Source organism: Falco biarmicus, chromosome 5 (genome assembly GCF_023638135.1).
Source record: "Falco biarmicus isolate bFalBia1 chromosome 5, bFalBia1.pri, whole genome shotgun sequence".
In the NCBI taxonomy this organism is placed as follows: domain Eukaryota; kingdom Metazoa; phylum Chordata; class Aves; order Falconiformes; family Falconidae; genus Falco; species Falco biarmicus.
In genome coordinates, this window is record NC_079292.1 from 68,542,710 (window position 1) to 68,558,883 (window position 16,174).

The 16,174-nt window shown below is 38.9% G+C and overlaps 1 protein-coding gene across 12 annotated transcripts in view; it reads left to right on the top strand.

Annotated features, from left to right (window-relative positions):
* The window catches only part of ERC1 (ELKS/RAB6-interacting/CAST family member 1), a 302,175-nt gene that overhangs the window by 276,966 nt on the left and 9,035 nt on the right, over nt 1–16,174 (top strand). For 3 of the 12 annotated variants that reach the window (XM_056340443.1, XM_056340449.1, XM_056340445.1), the window contains 2 exons: nt 7,001–7,189; nt 8,241–8,877. In XM_056340443.1, coding sequence (XP_056196418.1) covers nt 7,001–7,189; nt 8,241–8,408 — 357 coding nt within the window. In that variant the 3' untranslated portion in view covers nt 8,409–8,877. Of the gene's footprint in view, nt 1–7,000; nt 7,190–8,240; nt 8,880–16,174 lie in introns of those variants that run through there. The other 9 variants (XM_056340446.1, XM_056340448.1, XM_056340450.1 and 6 more) reach the window with 4 other exon arrangements.

Consider the following 16,174-nt stretch of genomic DNA (forward strand, 5'->3'; position numbering starts at 1 on the left):
GGTGGCTTTGTGTGGCTTTGCTTTGAAAGTCTCATGTAGCAGGTAAAGAGCTAGAACAGCAGAACGAAGACCCACTGTGAGAGAACAACGAGAGAAAGATTTCTGTCACCTGCAGACAGGGAGGTTATAGTTCATCTGAACAGGAAAAGCACTGATTGTGTTCTCTGGTAGACTACTTAAGAAATACCTTCTGTTTTCTATTAGCAATGGAACAGACAGCAGGGAGACAGAAGAATGCAGTCACTGATACATAAGCATTCCCATGGACACACTCTCCCAGCATATGTGCTGCAATGATCTGCTTTCAAACATAAGCATATTAGCCACCGTTTCCTTTTATCCCTTGTAACAGGAAGAAGCAATAGACAAAATACAGTACAGCAAGGAGTGTGGGTGCTCTCTTGTTCGCTGTTATATAGATAGCAAGTGCTAGAAAGCTTGAATGGATTAAAAATATAAGCAGGTTGTTCTTATTCTCAAGCTGCTATGTTCTTGTAGAGAGGGAAGCAGCATAAAATCTGGTGGATTCTGTGAAATCAAAGCTTGCCTAATCACACAAAAGTTTGATCAGGAGGATGCTATTTAAATCCATAGTGTTATGTACAAGCTGCAGACAGTTGTTAATCTATTTTCACTTGCTGTGGGGATATTTTTTTCTTCTTGATGATACACTAATTTTCAATATCCTAAGTCTGACTACACTGTTTCATAGTTTTCTATAATTTATTATTTAAAATGTTAGCCTGATAACTAACAAAACTTACAGAAACAAAATTCTTAAATGAAGGAGATTTAATATATTGAAGTGGAAGGTTTTAGGTTCTCTGTAGACCTCACCCTACTTTCCCCACCCTGTTCTGCTCCAGAACTAAGCTTCTGGACTGCTGGATTCCCAAGGAGTCTTGAAGACAAAAGAAAACTTAGGCAAATAAAACAGCATTTCAGTTTTATATTCTGATTCTCATCTTGCAGTTAAGCCAGATTTCTCTCCTTCACCTCAGCTAAGAGAGAGGCATATGGACGGACTCTTACAGAATAAAATGATGCGATGCGTGCACAGTGCAGTTAGCTATGTTTTTTGCAAGTAAGGGATTGATGAAACAGGTAAAATTCAAGCTGTAAGTAGACAACCCTCTTTAGCTGTGCTGAGGTACCTCATACCTGAACGTTTGTATTCCCCCGTGGTCCAGTTACAGCCTTCTCACAGTCCCCCCAGTGTATTTCAGTTCTCAGCTACAGCAGTCCCTGCTATTCCGCACATGCTTCCCCGCAAGCTTTTGCTCCACAGCCCATGTAAGCAAAAGTTGCCAGTGTCATGAAAAAGCACTTCTGGATTCATTATGTGTAAAAATATTTTTTAACTACTCACTTATTTTCAGTGCTTTAGGAATCCTACCAACCCACTGCAATTCTTTGCTTCATCTACATTATGGGGAAAAGATTTTATTTAAACAGAGGGAACTAATGACAAAACTACTTTCCCTGTTTTGTGTTTTCTCTGTTCTTTTTTTTCTGGTCTGGATTTTTCCCAAGGTGAAGAGGGTGAACTCTGGAAATGATTAATCCAAGGGATTTGTTCATGGTGTATAAAAAATTCAAAAAGAATTTGCTATGTAAAAATTATTTCCTAATTGATTCTGTCAGAAACGAACTGAGTAAGACAGCTCTGTCAAAACAGCCAGAATCTCTTTCAGCTCCTCACGCATGTTGTTTTGTTTTGGTTTGGTTTATGAGGAGAAAATGATAAAGGTTAGATGTAAATCCAATTTTTTGTCTTTGAAACAAATGTAAAGGAAACTGAGCCTGTCCCTGAGCTTTTGTGTTGTGGTCTTCTGAAGAAACCAAGTATCTCTGTGCAGAAGTGAACTGAGCTGAACTGAACTGAGGTCAGGCTGTGTCTTTTTGAGAACTTTCTTCTGTTTCCATTTAAAATAATGAAGGGAAGACATCAGTGATAAATTGTTCTGAATTTGGGAAAGCTTTGCACTGTCTGAGCCAAATTCATGCCTCATAAAACTGCATTGCATTCAATGGTTACAAGATGATTGTAGTTGAACCCTTGTGTTTGTTGCCAAACACATACAAATGGTCCGAGCAAGAAGGCGTAATTCAACTTGCCATGCAAATACTTCCAGACTGTATCATTTGGTATCTTAGTTTATTTCCATATCTCCTGATACAAGATATTTTGCTGTATAGGCAAAATTTTCTTGTCTAGTAACATCTGTAGTAAAACCCAGATTCAGGGAGGCATCTGAGGACCCACTATGATCCACTTCATCTTTTGTTAGATTTGTCAGGTCCTCCTTGGAATAATTACTTTTTAAAAAACTTATATATTTGCCCAGACTTCAAGCCAATCTTCTCCTATGCAGTGGTAGTTTGGGAAGTAGGTTTTGTTGGGTAGCATAGTTGCATCTGTATGTAACGAAGTTCGAAAGTAATTTTCCACACTCACATGGAAAATGTGATTGATGGGAGATAAACATTTAACTTGTTTTCCAGGCATACTTATTATGTCCAGTCTGAAGTTTTGAGGGGATCTTTGGTGGTGTTTTCAGGTTTTGGTTGGGTTTTTTTTCAGAATTCTGTAATTTTTTTTTGTGCCTTTGCAGGATCTACAAAGAACACTCAAGGTTCATAGACCAGTCTAGAAAGCTAGAGCATTTCCCAAATCAGATAATTCTTTGGAAGCTTTCAGATTCATTCAGATTACATTTCTTTGTAACACTTTTGATACAAAACCAGTGAAAATTTGACCTCATTATTTACTTTGACCCCAGCACCACTTGTCAGTTCTTTTTTATTTTCTTCTTGATGTAACTGTTCTTTCACGGATTTTTCTTAAATATTTAAAGATTTATGCGTAAGTTGAGGATAATCTACTAAATTATTTGATTGCAGAATGAAGACCACTTATCTGCATGACTGCTGTTTAGCATTATGTAGTGAATATATACATGCAGCATATGTGCAGCAGGACAGTCAAGCTAATAGGAGAGTATGACAGCAGTCAAGCCAGTACCAAGTGTACATATGGTACTTTGTATCTATATTGCTGTGTCAAGAAGATGCTTCTTTCTCCTTTTTTTTTGCTTGCTCAGAGAAAGCACGGGCACCTATCTGTAAGAATAAGATCACTGCTGTTCATCCACGATCAACATGCATGTTGATGCATGATTCTGATAAGTAAGGCAAGTTGTGTAAGAAGCTAACTTTTACAAGATCAGCTGATGTAGCTGGAAAAACAGACTAGCTTTTAGGGGTGCATGTAAGACTTTCTTCAAAACGGGAGCTGCAGCTTTATTACTAAATAGGAATTTGAAAGTATTCTCAGAAATTAACTAAGTCAAGCTAATTATTTGATTCTGCAAAAGAAAAGTGGTTGCTTCCTTCAGAGAAGAAGGAAGTTTTAGCAGGGAGAAAGGTGACCAGGTCATGAGCCCTTCTGCCTGGAGAACCCATAATTTAAAGTTGGTGGTTGTGGTGAATGACTCCTATTACACATTGATTAAAACCATACTTTATTCTGCAGACATCTATGGAAAGTCAATATTACATTTGTCTCAGATCAACGCTGCTGCACTTATACCACCCATTCGCTGGTTTTCTTTTTCATATAACCACCTACATGTTTTTGTGTATTTACATTAGACACTGCTCAGACAAACTTTTGGACACCACCGTCTCTGTGTATTCATCTTTCACAGGGAAAGTGACCAAACATTTAGATAGAAACTGCATTCCATTACAAGGACCTTTTCTTATCTATGCAGCATATATATACATATTTAAATGCCGACTCTTTATCATAAAAAAACTTCTAAATACAGTTACTCATATTTCAGCTGACCATTGTACAGCAACAGCAGGGCTGTCACTGAAGAAGCAGTATTGATTTCATTCTAAAGCATTTTTTTGCCCCAGTGACTTGCAAAACTACAATTAGATTCATGTTTGTCATGCTCAAAGATAAAAAAAAAATATATCTGTGAAATCTCAAGAAACCAGAACATGTTGTTTCCAAGTTGAATGTGTTTTGGAATATGTTCCCAAATGTCTTTATCAGTTGGTGGAGATGGTTTGGGTTTGTATCAGAGATTTGTCAGGCATTTCATGTTTCTGCTTCAGAGTTGTAGTGATTGCCTTTTTTAGTGAAACACGTTGTCAAACTTAGCTGGCCATTAACAATATTCTGAACTTGAGGGTACATTAAGCAGACTTCATTCCACGCATTGATGAGGATGACCTAAACCTATCAGGGCAATTAATGAATCAGGGCTGCTTTAGAAGATATTCCTGGATTTGGTCTGCTTACCCGTTGTTTTCCTAGAAAGCTCTGCAGCTCTGAGCTGATCATGAGAACTCGATGTGGTTTATGAATCCAGCACTGCCCTGCCTTTCCACTTAGCAAATGCTCTTACACCCTCTTGAGATAAGGCAGTGGCAGCTCTGCTGTGTGGGAAGCACAGTGCCCCTTGCTAAGTGGCTAGTTCAAATTAGATATGGCAGGAACGCAGATATAAGGGCATTTCCTACTTGACTGGCAGGGTTTAATGGATCCCAAGTGAGAGGAATGATTGCTCTGTGAACAGCTTTGGGAAGGCTGCTAGTTAAGAACTTTCACACGCCTCATTTGGCCTGTTTCCAGCTTGAGGTAAGGGGGAAGGGTACAGGAGGAATGTGTTTCAAAAGGGGACTTGTCCCTGGGCAGTCCAATTCCACTGTTATATGAAAATCTTCCATCGTTTCTTGCTAGATAGTGCTGCTTTATCGGGGAGGGTTTCTGTTCACAAAGAATAACCAGGAAGGTTTGCAAGTCAGATTCTTTTCAGACTGGAATTTGCACATCTGGTGGATATTTGATACACTGCAGTATCTGAAAAGAATACAAGGCAGCTACTGCATTGATCAGGCAGCTAGTTATTAGACGTTGACTCCTTAATTTTCACATTTTTACAAAACAGTATTTTTTTAAGATGTGATATTACATCACTGTACCCTCTGTGGCCAAACTGAATAGTAAGACAGATAGGAAAGACATCAGTTAAATTAGAATCACCAGTTTTCTTCACCTGCACAGGTGGTTCACTTTCAGATTGTAACCTAGGTAACTCAGATTATAAGAAATAGGGGTAAACAGCACAATTCAGCAAACAACCAAAGCTGCTGGGATGTAATAGGCTAAATACAGTGTGCTTAGTGTGTTGGTGCTACTGAAGTATCCCTTCCTATTGCCCTGTATGCAGGAGAGCAGGCTATTCTTCCCTTCTGCAGTTTGCAATCTTCATACATTGAACCATTGTTTTGATATGTGTATTTATATCTGCAAATAGATGTTGCCCCAAGGCTGCACATAGCAACAGGGATTTTAATAAGGCCCATGAGCTCACTCTCTCTGCAGGTTTCTTGTCTGTCTCCTCTACCGTGGCTGCCATGTTGATGTGGCTTTTTGTAGCTGCTGCCACGCTGATGTTCTGCTGTAGGCTGCTGAGTGGAGGACAAGGAGCCTGACATTAGTTAGCTGCTTAGCCATGGCTCTCAGATCCTCTCACTCTACAGAAATTAATCTACATAGAACAGTGTTAGAAGCAAAATAAGTGAGCCCTGACAGCCTTATTAAAAGGGGTCGAAGCCAGAGTCTTTGTTGAAAGTAGCGCCAGCACCCTGCTTCTGTTGACTCAGAGATTATCTCACTCCTTATTCATTAGCAGGGTCAGAGGTGTCCCATTGAAAAGATATCCCTGGCCCACTAACAAACAGCAGGTGCAGCCCCTGCCCAGGAACACAAAGACAAGTTGCCACTATTGTGGCAACGCTTTCCAGCTCTCCTAGCTGGTGCACATCAGTGCCTGTGGCTTCAGCACCTCATTTTATGGAACAGAGGCACTAAGCCCAATTCTTCCTTAATTTTTCATCAACCGTAAACCCTTGAGATTTGTATTACTGCGGTTTTGAATATATGCCCACAAGCACCTAGAACAATATGAAGCAGTATTCTTGTGGGAGGGCATAGTGAGGGATTCCTGGTATGTATTTATGCACTTGAGCTCTGTATTTTTGTAAAACAAATGAAAAATGGCTCTTCAGACACTTTTTATGAGAACTGGATGACTTCAGTTTGGATTGCATTGAACAAGGATTAGATGCGGATTGGGTAAAGTATAAGAAAATGAAATAGTACTTATTAAAGTCCTTTGATTTTAGTTTTGTAGTCTATTGTATAGAACCTGGTTTGTATAATAAATGAAGGTCATCGCCTTTTCAAAATTACAGAAGACTATATCTTAACTTTAGAAAAGATTATAGAAAACTGTATGTTAACTTTCTGGTGAAGATATGTCTCTATCCAATTTCTACAGTGGAGGTACATTCATCTTAGAAAGTAGAATCATAGGATAACAGGATTGTTTAGATTTGAAAAGACCTTTAAGATCACGGAGTCCAGCCATTAACACAGCACTGCCAAGTCCTCCACAAAACCATGTCCCTAAGTGCCACATCTTGGCATCATTTTAAACCATTCTCTTTAGTAAGAACATGTTTATTGCATACTTAAGTTACAATGAAATGTTTGTTGGCAAAATGAGTTAAAATCTACATTGCCATTGCCTTAGTTGTGGACAGACACCTGTTATCAGAAAAATTAATTTTCCCTAAAGCAGGGAGTTGAAATAATTGACTGAAGCACTGCTGGATAGTCAGAAGAGTTAATGCATTCAATTTAATATTGTTTCATTTTTCACCCATATCATCATTATTTCCTATATTAATCGGACAGCTGTCATCACCACACCTCCTTCCCCTAGTGTGCTTGGTTTCTTTCTGCTTCAGCTAGATGGTTGCTGGGTCATGGGATGGCAGTACTGGGTGGGAGAGAGGGTGTTCAAGTTCCTTCCAGTATGAAGCTGAACAAGATTGTAATGTAGAGACTGGTCTTTGCCTTCACCAATGCTTGGGTCTCAGGCTGTTCCTCACTGTTTCTGTTCTCTTATTGCAGATAATTCAACCCCTCTTAGAACTTGATCAGAATCGCAGCAAGTTGAAGTTGTACATTGGACATCTGACAGCCCTCTGCCATGACCGTGATCCCCTGATTCTGCGTGGACTCACCCCACCTGCTTCCTACCACCTGGATGATGACCGGGCAGCTTGGGAAAAAGAGCTGCAGAAGATGACCCCAGAGCAGGTGAGTGTGTCATCTGAAGTTCTGAACAAGGGCCTGAACTGTTGATGTAGGTCTTACTGATGTGCCACACCGAAACGTTGGGAAACCATTCTGTAAGTGGTGAAAACAGGTAGCAATGTTCCACTCTTGAGCTGATCGGAGGAGTCAGTAATTTTTTGTATCACTGACACTTACTATGGAATCTGATCTGTTCTTTTAGCTGTATTTGAGGCCATGCATCTACACACTCGTGGGAAATCAAACTGCAAGATACCACTTTTGCCATGTTTTACCTGTTAACAAATTTTAGCTGCTCTCTATAACTTACTGTAGTCACAGAGGTCTTAAATATTTTTTTAATGACAGTAACCATTTATATTTTAATTAGCACATTTTTATGAGTGACTTCATGTAAATGAATACGATGTCCTTATCTTCTGTTACAGTAAGTTCTGCCAGTAATTTTTTCTGCTTACCACCTTATCTGGATACCTAAATCAAGATTTGGACCCAGTGTACTAGATGCAATACCCCCACGCTTATGCACACATAGACACACACACAGTGATTTCAGAAGTCCAATACTGTATTTCCAGGAAATCTGGAATACAGAATTGAAAAGGTTTAATAAAAGCTTGTCCAATAAAGTCTCTACAGAGACCGTTAATCTAGCCACTGAACAACTACTGAAATAATCTTCCTTTTTCCCAGCTGTAGTGATGTCTTGCCTTCCTTATTCCCTTTGCTGGTTGTTTTTATCTCTTGATTTTGGACTATAATTCATCATTCCCCACAACCCTTTTTTTCTCATTTCTTCTTATTTCTCATTTCAGGTTTTTTAAATTTTACTCCTATATTATTGAATGCTTTTGAGCTTGTTTTTTTTAGTTACACTACTGTAAGGAACTTGTACCAGAAATAAATGTGACTGACTTTGTCTTTTTGACCCTGACTTTGGATTATAATGCCAATTCTTTCACTGAATTATTCACTTTCATATGTCTATATCAAACTCTATCCAACATGCACACAAACTAGTCTAAGACCTATATAGTTAAAAGTGCATTTGCAGGTCAGTGAACACCGTCTTGAGCCAATTTTAATCCAAAACTTGGAGAGAGCAGCTCAGCAGCCAAATTACTGGAAGCCAACAGAAGCATGTGTAACAATTCAGAAAGAAGAGCAGATCTCTGGAGGTAAATATGCCTGTAACAGGGCCTTGATGGTAAAGGACAGTTGATCTCTATATTTGTCAGATTGGGATGAAGCAGTGGATGACAAACCCTGTAGTACATATGGGAGGCACCTCTGGAAACAAAAGTAGAGGCTGGATGTGGACAAAGCTTGGATATCCCTGAAATAAACTAACTGGTTTGTTATAGCTGTGATGGTCTTTGAATATAATCAGGACCTGTGAGGGTAGGTGATGTCTTCTATTTTATCAAGAGAAGTAGGTAAAGAAAACAGAAAAGGCTTTCTTTGGCAGGTTCTTCTGAATAGACAATCAGCCCAAAAGAGCATCTGTTTTTTCCAGTTCTGTTTACTGGTCTAAAAAAAATATAATATTGCTAATTCAAACTTTGCTAGTTCATTAGCAACATTTATGGATTACAGAGTAAAGAAAGCATTTAAGTATAAATTGTGACAAAAAGTATTATCTAAGTGGTCCTGGAGAAGAGGAAAAAATGTATTTTTCCATCCCCTCCCATTATTGTCTTAATTCTGCATTGCTGTCACCACAGTTTTTTAAATTTGCTACTCCATTTGTGATTCCCATGCATAACTAGCATCTGCTAAAATAAAATGTAGCAGTCTCTTCTGCTTTCCCATACTCACTTAGATTGTATTTAGCAAGCTTCAGTTGAAAACACAAACTAATGATATATTTCAATTTACAAAGCAGATTTTTCATTTAAGTCGTGGAGCTTTTCTGTTTCTAACGTGGAATTTCCTTTGTGCTTAAAGGATTCCCATGGGGGGTGGGAATCAGCACTCCAGATTCGCAGAAGCCCATCACAGAATACTCATTTTGCATCTTTGGAATTTTAATGAGTTTTGTAAATTACTTCAAATCCAGTGCATTAAATTCACTCCTGTCCCTTCTAATATGATCTTCTGTAGATAATGCTTCACAAGCCTCAGTGGGAAAAAATTAATCCTCTTGAGTGTTAAGAAGTGCTAACATGATTAGGGAGGATACATTTCACTGAACACCAATAATATTTAAGAATGATGCCAATGTATCCATTTCTCACCAATGAGATTATTTACTTCGGTTTGGTGGGTTTTTTGATAAATAGTTGAGAAATCATTTTCATACTGCTGCTTTTGGAGCTGTGATTTCTCACTGCAGCAACTATTACTGGCAAAGGTTGATCCTGCTGTGTTTCATCATAGCAAATATACTGTGTAGGTGTCTCAGACCTGCTGGGGAGGCTCAGTTGCACATAGTAGGAGTTTTCTGTGGCTTCTTCTGGTAGGTAAAACTAGTGTATGAAGTAGATGTAAGCTTTTACTCTTCCAGCACATCCACAGTGACCCACAGAAACTAATGTACAAGTTGTTTGAAAAGCATCTGCCAGCATCAACATCATGGTTCTAAGGAGAATGTATTGCCACATAAATAATTTTGTGGACTCTTAGAGTTTGACTGATAATTGATACCTCTCATGTATAATAGTTTCTTTATGCTACCATTAAATTCAGCTATAGCCCTTAGTGACTTCAGTTGATTTTAATCAGAATATGGGGCCAAGATGCTATACCATTCTTTGCTGGCATTTTATCAAAGACATTTTGTGAAGCTGACTTGCTGTAATAAAATTTTGGTCCATTTGTAATGAAGGCCTGAAGCCAGTATTCTATGAGTATATGGTATCTCAAAACCTAATCTAAACTAGTATACTAGACTTAAGTTTTGGACAATAAAGTATCTACAGTGCTTGGAACCATGTCATTAAGTTATTCATGTGGTGGAAAATATTCTTTTGGGTCAGTAGTTCTGACCCAGTGTCCTCAAAGAAGTTAACCAGCAGTGTTTCTGGAACTGTCCTTCTTTGACCGGTTCATGTCCTGTTCAACCTTTCTTATTAAAAAATTGAAGTTACCAGAAGGAAGGAAGAATGTTCCAAGTCTCAACACTGAGAAATAAAAACTCCATTCATTCATCACAAATAACTGCCTTATCCTAGCAATTTCTATTAAATACAATATTTTCTTTCACTTTGTCTTAAATGTATCATTATGTTAATATTCTTGGGCTCTGTAGAACTACTGCAACATTTCACATTTCAGATAGTTGCCTTTCAGTGAGGGATTTTATTTCTGTATGAAAGGAAATGACATTAAGAACATAATGATATGGTCCCCATATTTATTTATAGTTTGGTTTTTGTTTTTCTCTTACCTTTACAAAAGGAAAAAATGGAGTTGAAACAGGTACTTGCTGAAAATCATTTAAGTATGGTGGTAGTGGTGTTCTGTGGTGTGGTTGGAAGGCAGCAATACAAGAAAATAAAAAAAAGACAACAAAACAGAACAACCAGATATTAGTAGTAGGCAACAGCATTCCATTAATAGCTTAAGCACTATTACAAATGTTTCTTACTGCTTCAAATCCAGCTCTAAAATATGCAGAACCTCATATTATGGAGAGCTTCTTAATTGCAATGGGTCCTACAGTGACAGTCATTCTGAAAAAGTATTTCTTCCAACAGAAGAGGACCTATCTGATTAAAATAATTTTCTTAACCGTCAGAGGAGGAGGAGAAGGCATTTTGCTCCCTGGCTCCCAGCTGTCAGTGGCTCTTCCCAGCCATGTCCAACATGTCCTGGCTTCATCCAGGCTACTGAGGGTCCTGCCAGCTCTGCTGGCTGGCAAGCACCATTTTTTCCCCGCACAGCTGATAAGTTCCTTTTTCCCCAGAGGTGTTTCTAGCCACATTTACATTGTGACCTGGGCATCAACAGCAGCCTTAGAGACCTGGGCAGATACATTTCCATGAGATACTCTCTCAGAAAACACCTGCTGTGGGAGCTTGTCTCACCCCACTGCTAACACAGTGTTGCACCTTCGACTGCTTTGGCTGTGAGTTACACAGAGAGGCGCTTTGGAAAAATCTTTATAGTCATAGAAGAGCCTTTGTAGTAAAGAAAAGTTGTCTTCCCTCTCCCTGTGTAGCAGCTTCAGCCAAAGCACAGGCCATCTAGGGATTCCTGCTTACTAATCCTCTCCCAAGAAACCAGGAATGTTTCTTCTGCTCAACTGCTCACAGCAGAGGAAGGAAAAAGGTGATAATGTTGCTTCACTGTATCACTCCAACCTGCTGGATCAGCTAAATAGTCATGGCTTGGTTCCAAGGAGCATAACTTACATCACACATAATTCACATTTTACTCTCGGCAAAGTTAATGTTGAGCTTTTTGTATGAAAGGACATGTATATAGCTTTCAAATTCCATTGTAAAATTGCATATATGCTTGCTGAATTTTGAAAGTATTAAAAACACATTTTGGTTTGTTATACAAACAATACCGTAAGTGGTATAAAGTTTACTCTAAATTACAAATAGTGATTTTATAAACATCCTGTGTCCTACTTTATTCAGATTCCACTTGTGCTCTCGCTTCTGTATCATCTATGCGAAATTACTCATTTAGTTTCTGTAAAGAAATTCTCTGCCATGTTTTGCATTTAGTCATTCTAAATTACTCTATTACTTCAGAGTTTACCCTGTCTTCCTTCTCTGACTGCTCTTCCATTAGCTTGTTATCTTCCCCACCTGATTTATGTCATTTATTTTTAATTTGTAATCTTACGGGAATGCATAATGTATTTAAAGTTAAACAGCCCACTTCTGGTCTCTGTTAGAAATTAGAAATAACGATTGCAACAATTGATATCCTTCGTGTGCAAATGTATTTCCTGAGTTTAGTTGAGACAGTAATGGATATAGGGACTCTCTAAAATTATTACAATTTATCAAACTTTTATATTAAATTAATGTTTTGGGTGAAGATGAGAACTTAGGATCAGTGTCATAGTTTTTAAATACTGGATGAGGTCACAAACATTATCCATAAATTGACCATATCCATAATGCAACTATCCATTATTATTTGTGCATGGAATTGCTAATTTTAATTAAAATGTATAGTATCAATCAGTAATACTAACTATTCCTAACTTGAAAAGCAATATAAAGGGGAAAACATGGCTTTCAGGACATGGTCAAGTGGATTTTGTGTGTGTGATATGTCTCATTTCAAGCAGTTCCTACAAACAGATGGTGTACCAACCTGAGTTATTACCAAAATATTCCATGGAAATTTCTTTCCTGGAATATCTGACAGCAATTTCAGCACTAACAGGATTCTCCATGACTTCGTAATAAAGAAAACTAACAGAAATTTCTCTTGAAGAGAAGTAAGTAATGTGGAAAGAGTAGACAGGGCTCCAGCTCTGATCTTGAAATAGCTGGATGCGTGTAACTTCATCACGTCATTGAAGTACTTCCTGCGCTGGCCTTTCTTCTCTGTTTTGTGCTGTGCAGGTACAAAACCACAGCTGCCTGCCTACTCTCTGTCCCAACAGTTTAAAATTTTTGAAACTCATCAGCTAGGACATGTAAGGGAGGTATTTAAGATTTGCCTTGTAGACAGGTGAATTTTCCCTGTGTTTGTGGCAATGGGGTACTGCCTTGACTGAACGGGCAGAGTCCCTGTGGGGACACAGAGGTTTGGTACATCAGCAGAGAAAGCAAAGGGCAACGTACAAGCCCAGCATGAGGTGTGCATCAGAGTAATTCTGGCAGCATCTAGCAGTCCGGCTTCGAGAGAGTAAACTGACACCTTGGTTAATGCATTGCGGCTGAAACTAGAAGTAGCTGCCTGACTCTTTTTCACAGTCCCTTTCAGGTGCAGAATTGTGGGTTGGTATGGATTAGGGTTGTGGGGTTTGCCATTATTGTGCGTGCTTAGGTCAGTGGGGCCTGGCCCTAGCAGGTAGCCCTGTGTTACAGCCAGTGATTATTATTTGTTCTGCTTAGCCACAGTATAACAACTTTCATACACTATAGCAGCATGAATTTTCATTGTATAATGTACACCACAATTTACATGAACAGAAAACCATCCTCTGACTGAAATGACTGCTGCTGTTGCTGGAGGATGGACATATTATCTGCAAGTGCAGGATTTGCAGGAAAATATCTCCATTCAAACGCAAAGTACAACTTACTGGCATTTACTTTGTTCCTTCCTCTCATTTATATAATTCTGAAGTTCATTCATTACCAAAGAAATAATAATATTTCTGCTATTCACAAAGCTTAGAGATGCTCAGGAATGCCAGGTAAATCCCATGTGCAAAGTTATTTCAAATACATGGTGCAAGAGCCCTCAACAATTTTTTTCAGGGTTTTTTCAAAAGTGATTGTAAAATCTATCCAAATGCATTTGAATATATTTTAAAATATTTTTAAAGTTTACATTATTTTAAAAGACAAGACAGAATGTTTAATCTGAAATTTTACTTTAATTTTTAAATGCATGTGTTTTTAAATATTTTGGAAAAGCTAACATAAAACCAAAAATTTCCAGATAGAGCAAAACTATTTAAGGGTCTACATAATTTTTGTTTGTTTGTTTGAAGCTTGGCAGACTGGGATTTCCATATTCCTAACCCTTTCTTTTGGACCTTTTATAAGTCTGTAATTAGAAATAAAGGTTTGTATGTAATTGGCTGTCACTACTTCAAAAACGCACGTTTACGCTGCTTGGTCTGGGAAGATGCAAAAGCTCTTAACCATTTGCCTGAGATACAGTGTAGTTTAACTTGAGACAAAACAAAGGTTAAGATTAAATCAGATGAATTTTTTTGATGCTTATTTGTGTTACTAAATGTATTTTTCAGATTAACCATAGCCTGATCCAGAAACCCCTAAACTTTGTAAAAATGTAATTCCAGATCCCAGTGTTGTAGCCTTGTAGAAGTCCTGCAGTTAACTTCTTTTTTTTTGGTGCTGCTCTCATATTCTTTTTTCAGTTTTACTGTCCATAGCCTGAGATTAAACACTACTTTATTTTTGTTTGCCTTTTTTCATCACTGTTTTTGTGGAATTGTTAATGACAGGAAAATAACACTTTGGGGAGTAAGCCTCCTCCATTTAAATAAGTTTTAAAGGATCTTAGCTTAATATTTCCTTGTTTACATTATGGCATAAGCAAAGGCCACAAAGCTTCTGTGGAACAGCACCACAGTTCACCTAGTGTGCATATAAAACCATAGCATCCTATTAACAATGAAGTTATCTTCCCTCTGAACATCAATTAATCTTTAAATAAGTTCTAGAATATCTTGGACTAGAGAAGCACAATGCCAGCTACCTTCATGGTGAACCACTTGAGATTTTTTTCACTGATGGAGTTTAACTATAAATGGAAAAGTATTTCTATCGTGACTTACTCTAAACCCAGGAAGGAAGGCAGCAGTGTTGAAAGGTGTCTGAATCTACTGCAGGTTATCTGCAATCTTCCATTCCCCTGAGATGCTGAAGGTCCTTTCTGTTCTTCTTTCGAAAGATAAAGTATGAATACTATGAAGCACTTCTGAGGTCCTTACTGTCCTTTACTTTCTGAGCTGTCTGCTTTTACTTGTCATCGGCCAGGCAAATATATCTGGCCTTGCCTTCTCTTTTTTGGTCATTTCTATGAGGCAAGTGCATGAATCTCCTCATATCCTCAGCTGAAAGTGCCAACAAAAAAAGGACTGTTAAAACTCCTCCATTTTTTTATAAAAACGGCACAGGGAAGATAACACCATTTTCATTTACATTCAGAAGAAGAAAATACGGGAAACCAGGAGCAGAATTGATAGTAATACTTTTGAAGAAACTTCCCTAAAATTTGGACTGCCAAACATCTAGGTGAATCAAGTTAAACCATGGTGAACGGGATGTTCCCCATTAAGGAGCTTGTCTGAATGAGGAGTGACGTATGCTGGTCACAGCTGTTTCTGAAAGGAATGACGTGAACGGAGATGACATACATGATACAGAAATGCTGCAACCAGCCACATAGTCAATTAAGATGTCTTTGTTTAAGTAGAAATCACATTATTAAACCTAGATGTTCTGAAGCTAGCAAACTCAACACAAGGCTATCATTGCTACTTTTTTTCAGACATTTCATCACAGACATCTGCCAGCCAGCTGTGTAGACTTTCTGTCTGCACTAATTTGCAAAGCACTGCTGGCCTTCAGCATTCAGAGCTGTCTCGTTTTGGGCTCTTGATGGTCAAAAACTTATTTCTTGGAAATGTTGTCTTCATCTGGTTAAGTTGGCTACTTTTCTTTGATTGCATGTCATTTATTTTAGCTTTGGCATGGGCTTATTTTGTTGGGCTTACCTTGATTTTATAAGGAATCTTATAAATACATAAATGCTGAGTAGTGCAGCGAGAAACTGGGACATCACCGACTTTGCATTACTGCCCTGCTGAAGACAACATCCTGCAGGATTCTCCCTCGTCCACCAACCTCCTTTCAGTTTTGAAGATTAATCTCTTTGAGCTGCTTCTATGTTGGATTATTTAATTGCTTTGTCCTTTCCTGGAGCTTCAGCTGGAGCATTTGGCTGGAACGCCGGGAGGAGGGATGCTGTTGGAGGGACGCTGGCCGGGCAGGTGGTGGTGCGGGACCGGCAGGGAGCCGGGCCCTGCTTTCCCTGCTAACACTGCCCTCTCCTGGTTCTCCTCTGGGCCGGGAGCGCGGCCCCTTGCAGGAGCCGGTTGAAGAAAAGCAGAATGACATCGTTGGCTTCTTCTCCCGTTACTTGCTGTGCTGTCTCTCCCGGCCCCCACGACCTCCCACCCTTCTGATGAACGGCACCGTGAAGTCTTTGCGCTGGCCCGAGAAGCCAGGCAGCCCTGCCTCAGGATTCAATGCTTAAACCAGTCCTGTGAATGTACCTGCGGTTAGGGGCTTTGCAGGCTGCCTGAACCGCTGG